Here is a 17,623-nt window from a genome sequence, read left to right as displayed (position 1 = left end):
AACACCATTTTCCTCCCCTACTGCCATAACCCCTCACACCTAGACTACTGCAACACAGTTTCCCCTGCCATAACCCTCATACTAGACTACTGCAACACAGTTTTCCCCTGCCATAACCCCTCATACACCTAGACTACCTGCACACACAGTTCACCTGCCATAACCCCTCACACTACACTACTGCAACACAGTTTCTCCTGCCATAACCCCTCACACTAGACTACTGCAACACTGTTTCCCCTGCCATAACCCCTCACACTAGACTACTGCAACACAGTTTCTCCTGCCATAACCCCTCACACTAGGACTACTGCAACACTGTTTCACCTGCCATAAATCCCTCACACTAGGACTACTGCAACACAGTTTCCCCTGTCCATAACCCCTCACACTAGACTACTGCAACACAGTTTCACCTGCCATAAACCCTCACACTTAGACTACTGCAACACAGTTTTCACTGCCATAACCCCTCACACTAGACTTACTGCAACACAGTTTCTCCTGCCATAAACCCTCCACACTAGACTACTGCAACACAGTTTCCCCTGCCATAACCCCTCACACTAGACTACTGCAACACAGTTTTATCCTGCCATAACCCCTCACACTAGACTACTGCAACACAGTTTCACCTGCCATAACCCCTCACACTAGAATACTGCAACACAGTTGCCCTGCCATAACCCTTCACATCTAGACTACTGCAACACAGTTTATCCTGCCATAACCCCTCACACTAGACTACTGCAACACAGTTTCACCTGCCATAATCCTCACACTAGACTACTGCAACACAGTTTCCACCTGCCATAAAACCCCTCACACTAGGACTACTGCAACACAGTTTCCCCTGCCATAAACCCCTCACACTAGACTACTGCAAACACTGTTTCCCCTGCCCAAAACACCTCACACCTAGACTACTGCAACAACGTTTCCCCTGCCATAACCCCTCACACTAGACTACTGCAACACAGTTTCCCCTGCCATAACCCCTCACACTAGACTACTGCAAACACGTTTTCCCCTGCCATAAACCCTCACACTAGACTACTGCAACACAGTTTCCCTGCCATAACCCTCACACTAACTTTGCAACACAGTTTCCCCTGCCATAACCCCTCACACTAGACTACTGCAAACACAGTCTTCACCTGCCATAACCCTCACACTTAGACTACTGCAACACAGTTTCACCTGCCATAACCCTCACACTAGACTTACTGCAACACAGTTTCACCTGTCACCTGCCATAACCCCTCACACTAGACTACTGCAACACAGTTTCCCCTGCCAAAACACCTCACACTAGACTACTGCAACACAGTTTCACCTGCCATAACCCCTCACATTGGAGAGAGAAGATGATGTGCAGGTTCGTAGAAAAAACTGGTTTTGGATATTGACTAGTGATTGTCAAGGATGCAAAGAAATTCCTAAATATATGTGGAGTTTTGTACTGACACGAATGTTGAGATGATTTGTTTCCAATATATTGATCTATAGGCTAAGAGAGATTCATAAACTGATTATTCAGTTGTGTGCTTTGAATGGTGTGAGAAGACAACAACATAGTTGCTGATAATCAAAACATAAGGTACAAAATCCATTCCAACTCTTAAAGGGGCAGTAGCCTACATTGGGTGCACAATTTTCAGTTAGGCCTATAGCATTATTTAATCTCCAGTAATTCTTCTGATATTTAATCTGTTATCAATGATATTTACATGTTAATATTATCTTCTGATTACAATAATGTTTTTTAACTAAATCAATTAGTTTACAAATGTACGTTGGTATATCTAGCTGTCCGATAACACGTTCTGATGGAATGGCTTGTCCTGTACTTTTACCCAGAGTGCATTGAGTGAATGTTGGAAAAATATATTGGTTCCTTTCAGAACATACCAATTTGAATGCAAAGAGGACTCAGACCTCAAAAAAGGTGAAGTGAACTGGCAAAAGAGTTGAGTCCTCATGCAAATGCAAGGGCAGTGTGAATACAAAGAGTACAGAGTTATTTTGCTTCTTTTTTTACCCCAGAGTTCACATTAAAGAGGACTGAGAAAACACCCTAAGAGTTAAATACCCCTGCTTTAGAGAATACTATTGAGTCATTGGTCTCCTAATCCCAGTTTATCTTTCTGATCTCTCTGCTAAGAGCGTGTTAAATGGACCACTGGTTTCTGGAGAGGCCTGCTAATGGGAGAGACTGGTAGCCCTCTCCCTCCGTATCTCTCTCGATCACCCCAACAATAAATGAGAGCAGCCTGGTCTGTGGCTGTAGCCCGGTCTGTGGCTACAGCCCCCCCTTGATCAAGACTAAACCCTCTGAGCCACTCATTAATTACGAGTTCAGTTTAGCATCCGCCTCCGTCACATAGAAACTCATATGATTTGCATTGTAAGAGAAATATTACAAGCGGGAAGAGAAATGATCAGCCAGTCAGCCACCCTCAGGCAACTGGACTCACACACACGGAGTGGAAGACACCAACATAGATGGCAGACACCCCCCCCCACCCAGAAACACACACTCGGATGCATGTGCACATGCCCACACATAGACGCTGTTACACGGCAGGGGCAATCAATACTGATTAGAGGGAGTTAGAGATGTGTTTAGTTGATTACAAAGGTCAATCACTAATTCTGTACTTATTTATCAGTGACTTGTTACAGCTGCCAGCCATACTAAATAACACCTTATGGATTGTGAGGGCCATGTCTTCACCCTGTTGATTAGTTGTGCTCTAATTATCATTTAGCCCGGGCTGGGCTGGCCTGGGGATGCCATCACAACATGGGACTGATGGGAAATAAAATGACAAAATGTCCCCCTCAACCAAATGAATATCCAATACTGAATACAATATTTGTCCACCAGCACTTCTCAAAATAGCATTCTCCCAATGTAAATGTATAGCCTAAATGTGTGACATCACCTTCCTACCGTTTGGAGTGTGTGATCTGGGTGTCATTGTCACATCCCCCCCCCCCGTGTGTAGAATGGTAGTAATCATGGTGAGGCCGCTTCACCTCTCCAGGCACACGCCAGAGGAGCCAGCCAGACCCCTGTTAGCCCTAGAGACAGATGACCACCTGGGTTAACTGGCGTCCCAGCCTCCAGCCCCGACTTCCACAATTCACTATCATTAAGAGTCAAGCAGACTAATCTGACCCCTGCTGCCCATCTTTAAGTGCCACTCAGCTATTACTGGTTGTAAGCTTTACTTAATGGATTTAACATCCATTCTCACTGTCCACTTCCCCTGGGACCCGGGGATGACACCCCCCACAAACCCCTCCTTCCCCCATTAACACATTCACTCACCCCCCCTTCCCATATACCCACCCACCTCGCAAAACATAGCCTACACCTGACGCTCATGTTTGTGTTCACAATTCAATTACCTACTTATTGATACTTCACAGGGATATTTAAGATGCAGACACAGCCAGTGATTTCCCAGGGGAGCCACTGGTTCCTCTTTATGTCCCAACCGAGAGCGCTCCTCTCCTCCCCCCTCTTCTCTCCCTCCAATATATTCCTGCCTGTGTGCACTGAGACACACACGCTCGCACAAACAAACACATCTACACCTCCCCACCCATGCCACAGCCTATCCCTGTTCAAGAGGTGTCCTTATTAATAGGCAATCAGTCAAAATTCATTCATTAAAATGCCTAAAAGGTTTTACACAGCCACTATGATTAGCTGGGAAAGAAAATCCAATGAATTCCTAATGCGTTTATGGAAATGAGGTGTCATTTCCGATCTGCTCAGGCAGGCAGGGCTGAAGAACAGGCGGTGTGTGCAGCTCTCTTTCCCTCTACCAAGATACACACCTCCAACACTGATACAGAGACAGAGGGCACCTCACCATAGCTTCTAGGCTGTTTAGACAATCTTAGTGTAATAGTCGAACATTCAAAATTGCTAAAAGTGAACTGAAGAATTTCAAGAGTTTGATGAACCACAATTCTGATTGTACGATTGCGATTCAGCACTGACTGTCACTACATGCTTCAACAGCTGCACTAAACATAAACAGTCAGGAAACTAAACTGCGTTAACCATGCAACACTGGTTTGAGGCTTCTGGATTAACTTGGTACATATTTTGCTAAACAGAAACGTTTTTTTTTAGGGACAATTTTCTCATACCAGCAATTTCATCTCCTCAAGCCAAACAACATTTCCCCCAAAGTATGCATCTCAAATTGCAAAAATATGAAATAATTTGATACAGAAAACTTAACACACATCATCGTTTGACTCGTTTCAGTTTCCCATCACGCCATTCCTAATGGCGTCTTCACCACGGACAATTCTCCAGCGGGTAGGCCTTGCTATTCATCTCCACTATGAGCTCATAAAGCAGGCCGGTGCGGAGAGGAGGACAGAGGAGAGGAGGGGGTGGGTCCCCTGTTCCTCATTCAGAGGTTGTCAGGGAGCAGAACTTCATAACGGCCCGCCCCGCGGTCGCTCAGGCCGCCCTGATGGATTGATGAAGGCACATTAGCACCATGGGCCAGTGTGAATGCAATCATATTCAGCAGCCCTGGCCTCTTAATAGGAAGGAGATTGATGCTGGGCCATTAGGAGCTGTCAGCACTGACCTTCAGCCTCAACTCCACATAGGCAGGGATGTAGGGGTCATCCTGGCTTTACTGTGGTGGCGGCACAGTGGTGTTTAGACCAGGACAGCTCTTTGCCACCGCCAGCCAATACTAAGCAGGACTGGTCTTGACTGGCGTTCCCTTTTATCAAACCAAACCTGGAGGATTACCTGGATGATTATGACAGCCTCATTGAGGAGGATTGGCAGGTCTTGCTGTAAAATAATGTGGCAGCAGCAAGACCTGTCATCTGTCCATCTATGCAGAGCTCTGCAGAAGGCGACTAAAATCACATCAGACTCTTTCCATCCACTCCACACCAAATTCCAACCAATTCCTGGCCACAGCTACAGGCAGCCAAAAGTAAAAACCAACAGAGACAGAAAGTATTTTATTCAAGTGCAATACTTCAAAATTAACAAGATCTTAGACTAATATGTACTTTAAGCACTTTGACATGCAAATGGATCTTTATATAAACTAGGGCACCAGTAAGGATATCCTACACTAGACAACTTGTTACAGCTGTTGATAAGTTATTGATAATAATCTGCCAATTTCATTACATGAAGATATACGGGGAGAACATAGCTATATTCAAAAAAATTCACGAGTTGATTTAAAACCTGTTTAACCCTTTATCATGGTTGGTGTCTTGACGGATTTGTCAAAAATTGTGTGACATAAAACGTTACTTTTCTGTCCTTGCTTTTATGGCAGTGCAAGTTGTCATTATATAATATATTAAGTATGAATCAATTAAATTAGATATTGAACTTGAACCCTGTAAGAATCCTTGATCTATCTGTTGGACTGTTTTTTGTATAGAGATCGCAGAAATGCAGTGTAACTAGGTAACATTTCGAGTCTCCTTTTGTTACGGGGTGAAAACAGTTTTCATGGGCACACAAATCAAAAATGATGTATGACATTGCAAAATCGCATGCTTCTAACACAAAAGTGTCACCTTACCTTGATACTTAAAACCTAAATCAATACTGTCATTAACGTGGTTCTTCAATAATTATGTATAACACTTATTCGATGGGCATTTGATGGGCATTTGGCGCTGATTAGTTACACCATGATATCTTCACACATCATCATCTGATCCATGAAGGAAGGACAGTCAAGTGACAAACAGCTGTTGTGATAGCGCATGCCATGCAACAACAGCTCAAGTGCTGGAAAAAATGGAGTTTGCGAGGAATATGTGTGTCTCATTTGTTGCCGGTGAAGACAGTTGTGCCTGGATTCACGTTGGATCTAATATCCTTAGCGAATTGATGTTGATAATCTGTTGTTGTCTGCTTGATTTAGAGCAGGGTCTCGTTAGATTTAACAGAGAAAGTATTATGGTAATGAGTTAATTTTTTCATATATTTTTGTGCCTCGGATTGGACACCGAGTCTACTGCGCTCAATTGTGTAGGATAGGCTTTTGCGCAACTCCCAACGCTATTCCTATTAATTATTCTGGATATAATGACAAATTACATGCCCCAGTGGGCTTATTCACAATATAACCTGGTAATGAAATAACATGAGAAATACATTTTGTTTTCCATGTTACACCTGCAATTTTAAACAGTACAAGGGGCTTGAAGTAGCCTACTTGAACTTTAATTTGGAGGCCAGAAATTCAAGTATTTGAATAGGCCTACCTTGAAAATCAGACATTTAATCAATTTGGTGCTTGAAAAGTCCTTGTAAATATTGTAGCCAATTTATAAGTTCTCCTGCTCCCTTATAATTTTCCATGATTTCATTTTATAATCCGTTTTTGTGAGAGATGTGGCCACTTTTGTTTGTTTCCCGCCACTTCAATTGATTGACAAATTCTTCCAATAAAAAAGGAACCTGGTTTTTGCTCACTTTCTCATTATGAGAACAGTGATGGTGAGATTCAAATGGTGAGATGAATGCTATCGCTATTCATGGCTTTATTATGTGTGCCTGCGTCGGCCACATAGTCTACAGAAAAATGGCCATCCAATCTATTTAGTCAGGTAATGTCCACATTATTCTCACATATTTTAGAATGTAATAATAATTTGTAAATCAATGCATTAGCAAGACCCCCCCCCCCCCCAAAAAAATAATTATTCTTAAATGCTTTTTGTTGGGGGGGGTCTATATTATTAAATTCTGTCTTTACAGTTGTAAAACAGAGGTCCTTCAATTACAATTAAATGCTTAAAAAAGTTCCTGAAAGTCCTTGAATTTGACTTGCCAATGTTTTATGAACCCTTCTTAAAGGAATGTATAGTCCTAGGCATATGATGCTGTATAGGTGAAGTTAACTTTTTTTCCTGCATGAAAATAATTTTTAAAATTCTGTTTCAAACCATTTAGAAATTTTAATCCCAATGTCACACATTGGCCCCATTACTTAAATCTGAATCTATTTCCAACAAATCCATTGCAGTGAAAAATCAGGAGGCTGGTTCTGTACAGTACTTGTCCTCATCATCTGACTCTAAAGAATTATACAGAAAAATGATATCAGTCTACACTAAATGGTCTCTGCATAGGGATGCTGCTTGGCTCCATATTAGGCACCATCATAGAGAAAGATATCACTGCATTAGCAAGGAGCCAAGTCCCAGTCAGTCCAGTCAGCCGGTGGTGGTGGGGATCAGTGAAACCTACAAGTGTGTTAGAGCAGCAGCCTGAGGCCTGTCCCTCAGGACCAATCCCCTTTCAATTACCTCCAATAACAGCACTTATCACAGTAGTCAGCACTCTCCTGGGACCCAGGGCCTGATGCCGAGCTCAGCGGCCCACAACAGGGGCATTCATCACAGGTCGGAGCAGCAGCTGGGGCCTGGGGAGGAGGCATGCGCCAGGTCCCCCCTGGGGCACACTGTTGCAGCATCACACAGCCATCGGGGGGGGTGGAGGGGGGGCCCCCAGGGAACAGAGGGCCTGCCACACACACCCATACTAACACATATGTGCATGCATAATATACATGCAGTGCTGCCCCACTTGCCTTCCACACTTGGGGCCTCTGTTCTACAGGTATTCTGCCTATGGATCTCCAAAGATTAGGCTACATTTAGCCATTTTACATGACATTAGGCTGGTGTTCCAAGTCCTTCTGAAGGTTCAGGTGAAATCAGTGTCCTCTAGGTCAGAGGTGTCTACGTCTGGCCAGTCCCCTTCCTCCACAGGCATCAAGGCGGGTGTTTTCACTGGCTGATTGTACTCTGCCCATTAACCAGCTCAATTTAATGGGCCACATGTTTAAAGGGGGGTAGTAAATCCTGTCCCCTGCCCTGGTTTGTGTTATCTCCCCCTCTCTCTCTAAGGAAACAAACATGATGAAAAAGTAGCTGAGATTTACAAGGCCTCCTCTGACAGCCGGGAAAACAAGAAAATTAAACCAGAGCACATTAAAAAGGCATCATTACAAGCTGCTCTGAGACCGATAATAACCATCATTGTGTTACTTCATCCCGAGGTACATGACATGGTTGCAAAGACAACATCCCTTCCTTTATGGCTGCTAACATCTTTATAACAAACAAATATGTCGTATGGTAGACAACATGAAGCATTTAATCAAATGAAAGAACATTAACAGATCACTGCATGCTCAGGGCATGAGACAAGCTGATCTGAAAAATGTGAGGGACATCAGATAGCTTCATTTTCCCATAAATGCCTGTAAATGAAGCTTATCCGTTTGGGTGAGACTGGTCCCACAGACCCTGGATCAGACTGTATGATCAGCTTGTTTAATTTGTATTTAGTTATAATATTTAGCTATAATGTGTGTGGTAGACAGAGAGGATCCTGACCTGTAAATATGAGCCTGGAATAAGCAGATAACACATTTTATCTACAGCTATGCTGAAGTCAATGACACTAATCTGAGCTTTCATAACGCCTGCTGCATAATAATGAGACATTCAAGCAGTGTCATTGCTTTTGTCATCCCCACCAAGTCTACGTGCACTTTGAGGCAATTCATTGTCACTCAAGCGGTCAAGTCATGCGCTATATCTTGAGGTAGCTTGCTTGCTTGATCAACATAAACGTTGCCATTAAACAAAAATATATCTCTCATTTCTATGAGCGAGCAGGGCAAAGCCCAGACAAATCATGTTTGGCATAATCCTTTCCAGAATGAGTCTACTTTAATCATCCTGTCTTTATGGAATTTGACAAATCAGCGGTGCGCTCGCTGTGGAGCGGGACCTATCAGCCCTGCACCCCTTCTGCATAACCAACATGCTCTACATCTCTCAGAATCACAAAGGGGGGCAGAGGGTTCCTCGTCCTCACTGTACAAGATTACAGTTTCTGTTTAAGCATTGAATGGAGGCTAAATCCAATCCAGATTTAAGGTAGAACCCCACCCAGAGAGCATAGATTTAAGGGAGTGCTCTATTCTACAACAAGAGTGTGTGCAAAACGAGTGCAGCCAACATTAAATGCATAGTTAGAATTCAACAATACTTTTATTTTGGCAGCAAAAAATACTTTGAGAGGAAATTATTTAAGTCTGTATCAAATCTCTGTCACGGTGTTTTGTTTCTGGGTTTGTGCATGGTGTGCTTTGTCCATAGCGAGCTAAGTACCCATATTCCTCTTAGGAAAAAAAGGAGCACTTAGCTAGGCTACATCTCTCTAATCCACACTTTATGGATTAGGACAATGGATGCAGAAAATCTGTCAATCCACATTTTGCATCCATCACATGCTTCAATACTTGTTGTGTTATGTGAGACCTGCCCCTACATCACCAGACTTCTAAATGCAATGTTGAATTGATGTTGTTTTACACTGAGTTACAGTACCAGTCAAACATTTGGACACACCTACTCATTTTCTACATTGTAGAATAATAGTGAAGACATCAAAACTATGAAACAACACATATGGAATCATGTAGTAAGCAAAAAAGTGTTCAACAAATCAAAATATATTTTATATTTGAGATTCTTCAAAATAGCCACCCTTTGCCTTGATGACAGCTTTGCACACTCATGTCTTCGGTGTACAACATGATAGTTGTATGTAGCTTAACACCCCTACTGAAAAAAGAACATGAAATCGCGCTTGAGGCATGGAATGCATAGTTGGAACATTTCAACCATATCTTTAGTGCACAACATGAAGTTTCCCCCTTCATGGAAGTGGCAGCGGAGCAGTGGGAGCACAGACCAGAAGTTACATTGGCAGCAGTGTGCAGCAGCTAAGTAAAACAAATTCCTGCACCTGCGCAGAAATATTCGTATCAATAGCTACGGCATGTCGGAACCGCAGTCACTCCAGTACTTTAATGTAGCTGTAAGTTGGTGTTGATAGCAACTGGCTGACTCATGAAGTGCTTACGTAACGTTAGCAGGCTGGTAGGGTTAACTTTAGCATGCAAGTATGGCCAACGTTAGCAGTCTAGTTGGCTAGCAACCTAGTGTCATGACGTTGGCCTGGGGGTAGGTTTATGACAGTCATAAATACCTCTTCCCCCCTTTTTCCTCTCTCTACTCTACTGATGTGACATTAGAAAACCCCTTGGTTAACATAGAGATTCTGGGAACATCAGAAGTTGGGGGGGAATGAACTATATTCTGGTAATCCGACCAATTGAACATATGCGGTGGTACTTAAGGTATATTATGTCAGTTCGGTTGTCATCTGGCACATTCTCATCAATGATAGAATGACAAACTCTACAGTGGAAAGTCTACACATCAGAGTTATCGGATTCACATGGAATTGTTGTTCAATTGAAATGTTTGAATATGAAATTATTCGTGATGGGATGAAATGTGATTTTAGCTTCTAAAATGTGAGAATTGGGTTTTCATGACTGAATTAGGCCCGACTCAGTGGCCCGCCCACGTGAAGAGACATAGGTTGTAAATTATGAAACACATCCCTTTTCTCCCTCCACTATATAAACCCTTGATGAAAATGTAACCTTCCTGTTCCGAGGATGTGAGGACGACGGTCCGATGTCAGAATGGTTCAGATAATAACTACAGAACGAAGCCAACATCAGCGTGAGCTTTGGTTGCGAATGGTATGAACTTTGAACTCTTATTCACTATAGAAGTGATACCTCCTAGACGTTGAGTTAGCAACAGCAGCTGCAAACGTAAATTAGGATAGGACAGACAGAGTATCCCATCTACCAAACAACGATGTTACTACAATGTATCCAATTGACCAGCAGAGACATTCTTCAAAGGACTCGGTTGGGCAACACGGCCTTCCACCTACCACCAACCTACCGAAACGCAGCTCAGAGTAAATATTTATTGCATTTTCCTTTTCCAAATGGGCGGTAATTTAGAATGCATAGGATACTGTATTTACGATAGCATGGCATCTCCCTTTGTTCCTCAAGTCTTCCCGCTCTTTCACTCAAACCCAGCCCCCTTTTCTTTTGTGTAACCAGCTGTCATATCTGTTCCGCCCGCTAGGGACGTTTTCCTTTATGACGTAATTTGTAATCAAGTTATGATTAATTATGTGTATGTGTAATTCTGTGTGATTAGTTAGGTATTCAGTAAATAAAGAATTAAACCCAATTTTGTATTGCTGATTCAACTTGTTAGCCAGGGTTCGTGAAGACAACTTTCAGATGAGACTGAAATAAGGTGACGATTAATATTGACTGCTATTGATGTAAAATATTACTAGGTCTTTAAGAGTTTATTCGGAAGATAACAGCTCTATAAATATTATTTTGTGGTGCCCCGACTTTCTAGTTAATTACATTTACATGATTAGCTCAATCAGGTAATATTAATTACAGAGAAACTATTTTATAGAATAGCATGTCATATCACTTAATCCGGCATAGCCAAAGACACGACACTAGTAAGCTGATTTGTAACAATAAATCCAAGTATTTGCTTGTAAATTGGCTGAAAATTAAATTGAAACCCGTAGTCATGAGTGCAAACGATTTGGTTTAATTTAAAGTTATACATTTGAAGTCATTTCTGCTGGAGTTTACATTATAGGGAATAGGCTGGCTTGCCGGGTCCTCCATATACCTTCACATCCCTCAAAAATGTTTCCGTCATGATTTCGGCATTCTCATCCATTTTATTTAATAACAAAACAAGTTCTGAAAAGTGAGGTGTAACTTTGCATTGGATATTTTGATGCGTATACTAATGTAAATCCATTTGTTACATGTGGCTAAGTTCATGCTAACTACCCTTTAATGTGAAAATGCATTCAAAATGGTTGCCCTCTGCTGACTCTGCTGACGTGCAATGATACAAGTAAAAGGAGGGCTGTGATTGCCTACTACTGCCAATTTCTCTGTATAAAATAGCCATAACTTTAAACTAGCAGATATTAGTGCCTTCAGAAGGTATTTACACCCCTTGAGTTTTTCCAAATTTTGTTGTGTTACAGCCTGAATTTAAAATGGATTAAATTGAGATTTTATGTCACTGGCCTACACACAATACCCCATAATGTCAAAGAGGAATTATGTTTTTAGACATTTTTACAAATTAATTAATAATGAAAAGCTGAAATGTCTTGAGTCAAAATTTAAAAAGCAGACATTGAATATCCCTTTGAGCATGTTGAAGTTATTAATGACACTTTGGATGGTGTATCAATACAACCAGTCACAACAAAGATACAGAGGTCCTGCCTAACTCAGGTGCTGGAGAGGAAGAAAACCACTCAGGGATTTCATCATGAGGGCAACATTGTAGTTACTAAACAATATTAACCTAAATGACAAAGAGAAACAAAGGACATTTGTACAGAATAAAAATATTCCAAAACAGGCAAAAAAAAACAGAAAGAAAGAAATAAACTTTTATACCCTGATTACAAAGTGTCGTGTTGAAATACTCTTCATATTTTCAAGCATGGTGGAGGCTGCATCATGTTAAGGGTATGCTTGTCATCGGCAAGGGAGGGTTTTTTGGGATAAAAATAAACGGAATAGAGCTAAGCACAGGCAAAATCCTAGAAGACCTGGTTCAGTCTGCTTTCCAACAGACACTGGGAGACAAATTCACCTTTCAGCAGGACAATAACCTAAAACACAAGGTCAAATATTCACTGGAGTTTCTTACCAAGACGACTTTGAATGTTCCAGAGTGTCCTAGTTACTGTTTTTAGTTAAATGGGCTTGAACATCTATGGCAAGACTGGTTGTCTAGCAATGGTCAAAAACCAACTTCACAGAGCATGAAGGATAAAAAATGAATAATATGCAAATATTGTACAATCCAGGTGTGCAAAGTTCTTAGAGACTTACCCAGAAAGACTCACAGCTGTATTCGCTGCCAAAGGTGATTCTAACATGTATTGACTCAGGGGTAAATACTTATTTAAATGAGTTATTTCTGTATTTCATTTTCAATAAATGCAAAAAAAAATCTAAAAACATGTTTTCACTTTGTCATTATGAGGTATTGTGAGTACTGTAGAAGGCTGACTTAAAAAGAAAAAAAGAAATTTTTTAAATCAGGCTGTAACAACAAAATGTAAAATAAGTCAAGGGATATGAATACTTTCTGAAGGCATTGTATTGAAATATTTGCCAAATATTTTTTTAAATATATTTTCATATATTTTAATCAGAAGTTTTAATATTCATAAAAAAATATATATATATATTTAAATCAAAATATTACAGAGCAAGCGGTAAAGCTTCAAATGACACCAATTTTTTTGCTTTGTAGCATCTGATGAAAGATGAAAAATGATGTAGTCTTTGGTTAAGGTTAAAATGTCATAAATATGCCAACGTTAATTATTTCTCAATTATGCTTTTAGATACAAATGTCAAATATATCTCAACAATCCATCCTCCAATGGACTATTCTATGGATCACATTTTGTGAAAATTACAAAAATCATGTAATTTTCTTGTCTGGATTTCATGAGGAATCACTCCAATACTCTCCATTTACAATCTATTTCTGTCTAATTCATTACAACAATATTCAGAAAGATTAGAAATACATTGAATCTTAAAAAGCGGTGTCTACTTCGTGAAATGTAAAATGAGTTGAATGGCTACTTGAGATATTCCTTGACTGGTCAGACATAAATTAGCCATAAGGCTAGCAGCACCATCTAGAGGTAGCCTATGGAATGACAACTAGAGCTCTGCTACACGACCCGAGCCTGATGGGCCTTGGTTAGGGCCTGTTTTATCATCAATAGCTAGGGTACGGGCAGGGCATCACTAAATTGATCACCAACATTTTGAAGCGGAGTAATTTCCTTGTGCTCTGCTGTGCAGTACAGTCAACAGTATCTGACTAAGATCACAACATGGTGTCAGAAGCGCTTCAATCTCGTCAAATATAAGACGAGAGATTATTTCACAGAAAGTAATCATGTTCATTGAGTTTTGTAAGAGTTTAGAGTGATGAAAAGTAGCTAACCGCTCTCTATATATGTCTCGTCAATGAGCAGAGCAGCTCAAGCGGAGCCGTTGCTATGATACTCACAGATCCAGAGCCGCCATGAGCAGAGCGCATGCAGAGCGAGCAGCGCCCAGTGGGAAAGTTATGGATTTACTAACGGAGGAAACTATTTCTAATTTCAGGCAGGGCCTTAAATTTGGCAGAAGCAATCAGGCCCGGATAGGGTAGGGCATGAGTATCACGGGCATGGGTAGGCCTTAAAATATATGCCCGTGCAGGGCTCTGGTCCCCAACTGGTTGTGAGTGTGTATGTGTATCATGTGTGTATACTTACACTCCTCAAGGCCCAGCTGGTAGGCCAGGTTCTGTAGCCCTTTGACCTTCTCCATCAGGTTTGCTGTGGTCAGACTCCCCAGCTCTGTGGGAGGAATAGAGTTGGAGTACAGTCAGTGAATACTTATTAGTCTATTTTCACAAGTAGGCAATGCTCAACAGTAAGTGTACCATATGACACTACTGTACTTTACCTTTTAACATTTCAATGTCCTCACTCTCCAGTTCAGCCATCCATTTGGGTGGAGAATTGGTAATTGGCTGCAAGACAAAAAATAATAATAAGAATGTGCATTCTCTCAGCCATGTAGGTCTATTCATATATATTTTGGGCTAGCTATAGATCAACGCTAGCTATAGATCTTTGAAAAACACTCACATTTTTGCAAGATGCAGCAAATTCTGCAACTCCTGGCACTGTGTGAGAATCAGAATCAGGAATGAGTAAATTGCAATGATAGGCTTTATGAAGCGAACACAGAGGAGAAGACAAACTTACGTTGCTCTGGCCATAGGTCAGGAGATGCTCTATCCAGCTTCTCAAAACTCAGCAGAGAGGACTCAAAATCATCACCTTACAAAGGGGAAAAATGTATTTTAGTCGTCATCAACCGATTCAACACTACTAAATGTGAAAGAGTAGCCTTTAGCCAAGTGCTGTTCACGCTGAGTCATTGTGCTTGCCGGTTCAAACCCCCAAAAAGTAACGGTTTATATTGTTCCTCTCTGTTCCTTTTTAAACCTCTGAAAACAACATTAAATTAGATCACCAATGGATAAAGCTGCTTGCTACGGAACGGGAAAGCTATGTACATGCATTGGACAGACAAGTGTAGTGTAGGGTGCGACATGCGACTGAAATTTTGCAGGTGAGGAGAGCACTGGGCATCTTGTTGTTATGACATGCATTATCATAATTAGGCCCACAGAATTATACCTACGGAGGAGCAGCTTTTATGAAGGAACTTTGAATGTCTTTGAACTTCAGAGAGTTGGCTTAACTAACTTTGGACCAGAGCTAGCTCTTGATCATGACTCTCAGTTCCATTACATTACACATAATGCTGCCTAGAATTTGAGCGCTAGACCAGAGACAAACTTGTGTGAGCAGAGTGGCACCAGAATTAAAATAAAATACATCTTACCTTTTTGTAGTTAATAAATCCAATGTGAAACGTGATAACTATAGTATCCTTAACATTGAAAAAGTTAATCCATTGTTCTCTAATTAAAAAACCTCTCCCTAACTTCTAAATCACACCTGTAATGTCAGTAGCTACATTAGACTATGCATGCTTCAGAAGGGGGGGGGGGTAGCCTACACAAAAACTGGCAAAGATTTTCAGCTGGCAGGCAGACACTGGAATAAGTTTCTGAGTAACAGTGAGGACTTTGCATAGGCGCTTTGTTGCGTTTTTTTGTGGGACTGGAATATGTAAAATAACGGTAATAACTGGTTCGTTCCAGAACAGTATAGATCACTTTCGTTCTCGGTTCTGTTCCTCAAAATTGTTTTATTTTCCAACTTTCAGTTCTGTTCCATGAACCAGTTCCAACTACTGTAGCTATACATTCTATAGCTAGACAGCCCTTTTTGTTCAACTAACCTGTTCTTAGCGATATTTTTTTCCCACAGAATCAAGAACTTACTAGTATCTTAAATGTCCGTTTCCAGTTACAGGTGTATGGAGAAGACACAAATGTACCTCCATACAGGTGGTTCTACAAAACCAGCAAGAACTCATATTAAATCCATGTTTAGTATCGAGTGAGATATGCCACTTGCATGTGTGAAGACCTTGTGTTTTGGTCACACGGTGTGATGCACTGTCATCACATAGAAAGGACTATTTCCTGCAAAGATGTTGGGAAATGCTAGATGTGCAGCAGCTAAAACGGAGAGGAACTTCCTCGCAAGGTACAAAACGTGGATGATCTTTGAGTTTTCGCTGGTTTTTGTAGAACCACCTGCAACTGGAAACGGACATTGCTAAGATTGGTACTTTTTCCCCCACAGAATCAATAACGAAGAAAGTATTGCCAAGAACAGGTTAGTTGACACATCTATTGGTGGTGGTTTGTAAGGGGGTTTCTTGTAACGCCCAGTATTGGACACCCAATCTTTGGTTACATCACATTATCTGGCGTACGGTCTGTAGCTAGTTACTAGCATGCACATGAATTCGTCATTACAGCTACTGTTCCTTTGCTGATCACCTAGCTAGGTCAGTGTCCTTTAAAATGGCTGTTACTGATAAATTGGATAGGCCGAGATGGCTAATAAGACAAACTGCATAGTTATCTTATCAAGTAGGAAGAAGGGCATTGCTAGCTGGCTTGTTTTGGTTTGGCAGACATAACCTGTTGTGTGAGCATAGCCTTGTGAAAAACGTGAGACATTTGTACAACATATGAACTCAGAATGTTTCAGCAAATAGAAATACGAAGCATACGGGTTTCATTAGCATCTCGGTATCAATATGTCAATTTACACCCAACAACGAAATTAGAATTTACCTCCATTTGGAGACGCCATCTTCAGATCCACACACGTGATAGAATCAAGCCAATAGGTTGATGTTGCTTCAGATTGACGTGTCTGCACCAGGCTGCACTACAAACGTCTGTCAGCAGGTGGCATATGTATCACAGTGCCACACAACTGCATCAAAGATTCTTCGACTGAACAAAAACATAAACGCAAGATGAAAAGTGTTGGTCCCATGTTTCATGAGCTGGAATAAAAGATCGCAGAATTTCCCCATATGCACAATAATTATTTACCTACATTTTTGGGCACAAATCTATTTACATCCCTGTTAGTGAACATTTCTCATTTGACAAGATAATACATCCACCTGACAGGTGTGGCATATCAAGAAGCTGATTAAACAGCATGATCGTTACGGGTTCCCCTTGTGCTTGGGACAATAAAAGGCTACTAAATTGTGCAGTTTTGTCACACAATACCACATGTCTTAAGTTTTGGGGGAGTGTGCAATTGGCATGCTGACTGCAGTAATATCCACCAGAGCAGTTGCCAGATACCATAAGCCCTCTCCAACGTCATTTTAAAGAATTTGGCAGTATGTCCAACCGGCCTAACTGCAGACCACATGTAACCACACCAGCCCAGGACCTCCACATCCGGCTTCTTCACCTGTGGGATCATCTGAGTCCAGTCAACCAGAAAGTTGAAGAAACTGAGGAGTATTTCTGTCTGTAATAAAGCCCTTTTGTGGGGTCCTGGCTTCCATAGGTGGGCCTATGTGAAATCCATAGATTAGGGCCT

At 41.3% G+C, this 17,623-nt stretch overlaps 1 protein-coding gene and 1 long non-coding RNA gene across 2 annotated transcripts in view; both read right to left on the bottom strand.

The window, feature by feature from the left end:
- LOC139028236 (uncharacterized) overlaps positions 1 to 374 on the bottom strand; it is a 5,884-nt gene extending 5,510 nt beyond the window's left edge. The window contains exons 1-2 of the long non-coding RNA XR_011480422.1: positions 354 to 374; positions 155 to 307 (exon numbers count right to left, since the gene is read on the bottom strand). This is a non-coding gene — a long non-coding RNA (uncharacterized lncRNA). The remainder of the gene's footprint in view (positions 1 to 154; positions 308 to 353) is intronic.
- Positions 1 to 16,949, bottom strand: part of LOC111968746 (protein lin-52 homolog) — a 25,812-nt gene extending 8,863 nt beyond the window's left edge. The window contains exons 1-5 of the mRNA XM_023994594.2: positions 16,849 to 16,949; positions 14,831 to 14,905; positions 14,711 to 14,748; positions 14,526 to 14,592; positions 14,333 to 14,416 (exon numbers count right to left, since the gene is read on the bottom strand). Of these exons, the coding sequence (XP_023850362.1) occupies positions 14,333 to 14,416; positions 14,526 to 14,592; positions 14,711 to 14,748; positions 14,831 to 14,905; positions 16,849 to 16,867 (283 nt within the window). The 5' untranslated portion in view covers positions 16,868 to 16,949. The remainder of the gene's footprint in view (positions 1 to 14,332; positions 14,417 to 14,525; positions 14,593 to 14,710; positions 14,749 to 14,830; positions 14,906 to 16,848) is intronic.
- Between the last annotated feature and the right edge of the window lie 674 nt (positions 16,950 to 17,623).

Source organism: Salvelinus sp. IW2-2015, linkage group LG9, assembly GCF_002910315.2.
Source record: "Salvelinus sp. IW2-2015 linkage group LG9, ASM291031v2, whole genome shotgun sequence".
Lineage (NCBI taxonomy): Eukaryota > Metazoa > Chordata > Actinopteri > Salmoniformes > Salmonidae > Salvelinus > Salvelinus sp. IW2-2015.
Note: the sequence above shows the minus strand (reverse complement) of the source record. Positions and strands in the feature narration are given on the sequence as shown.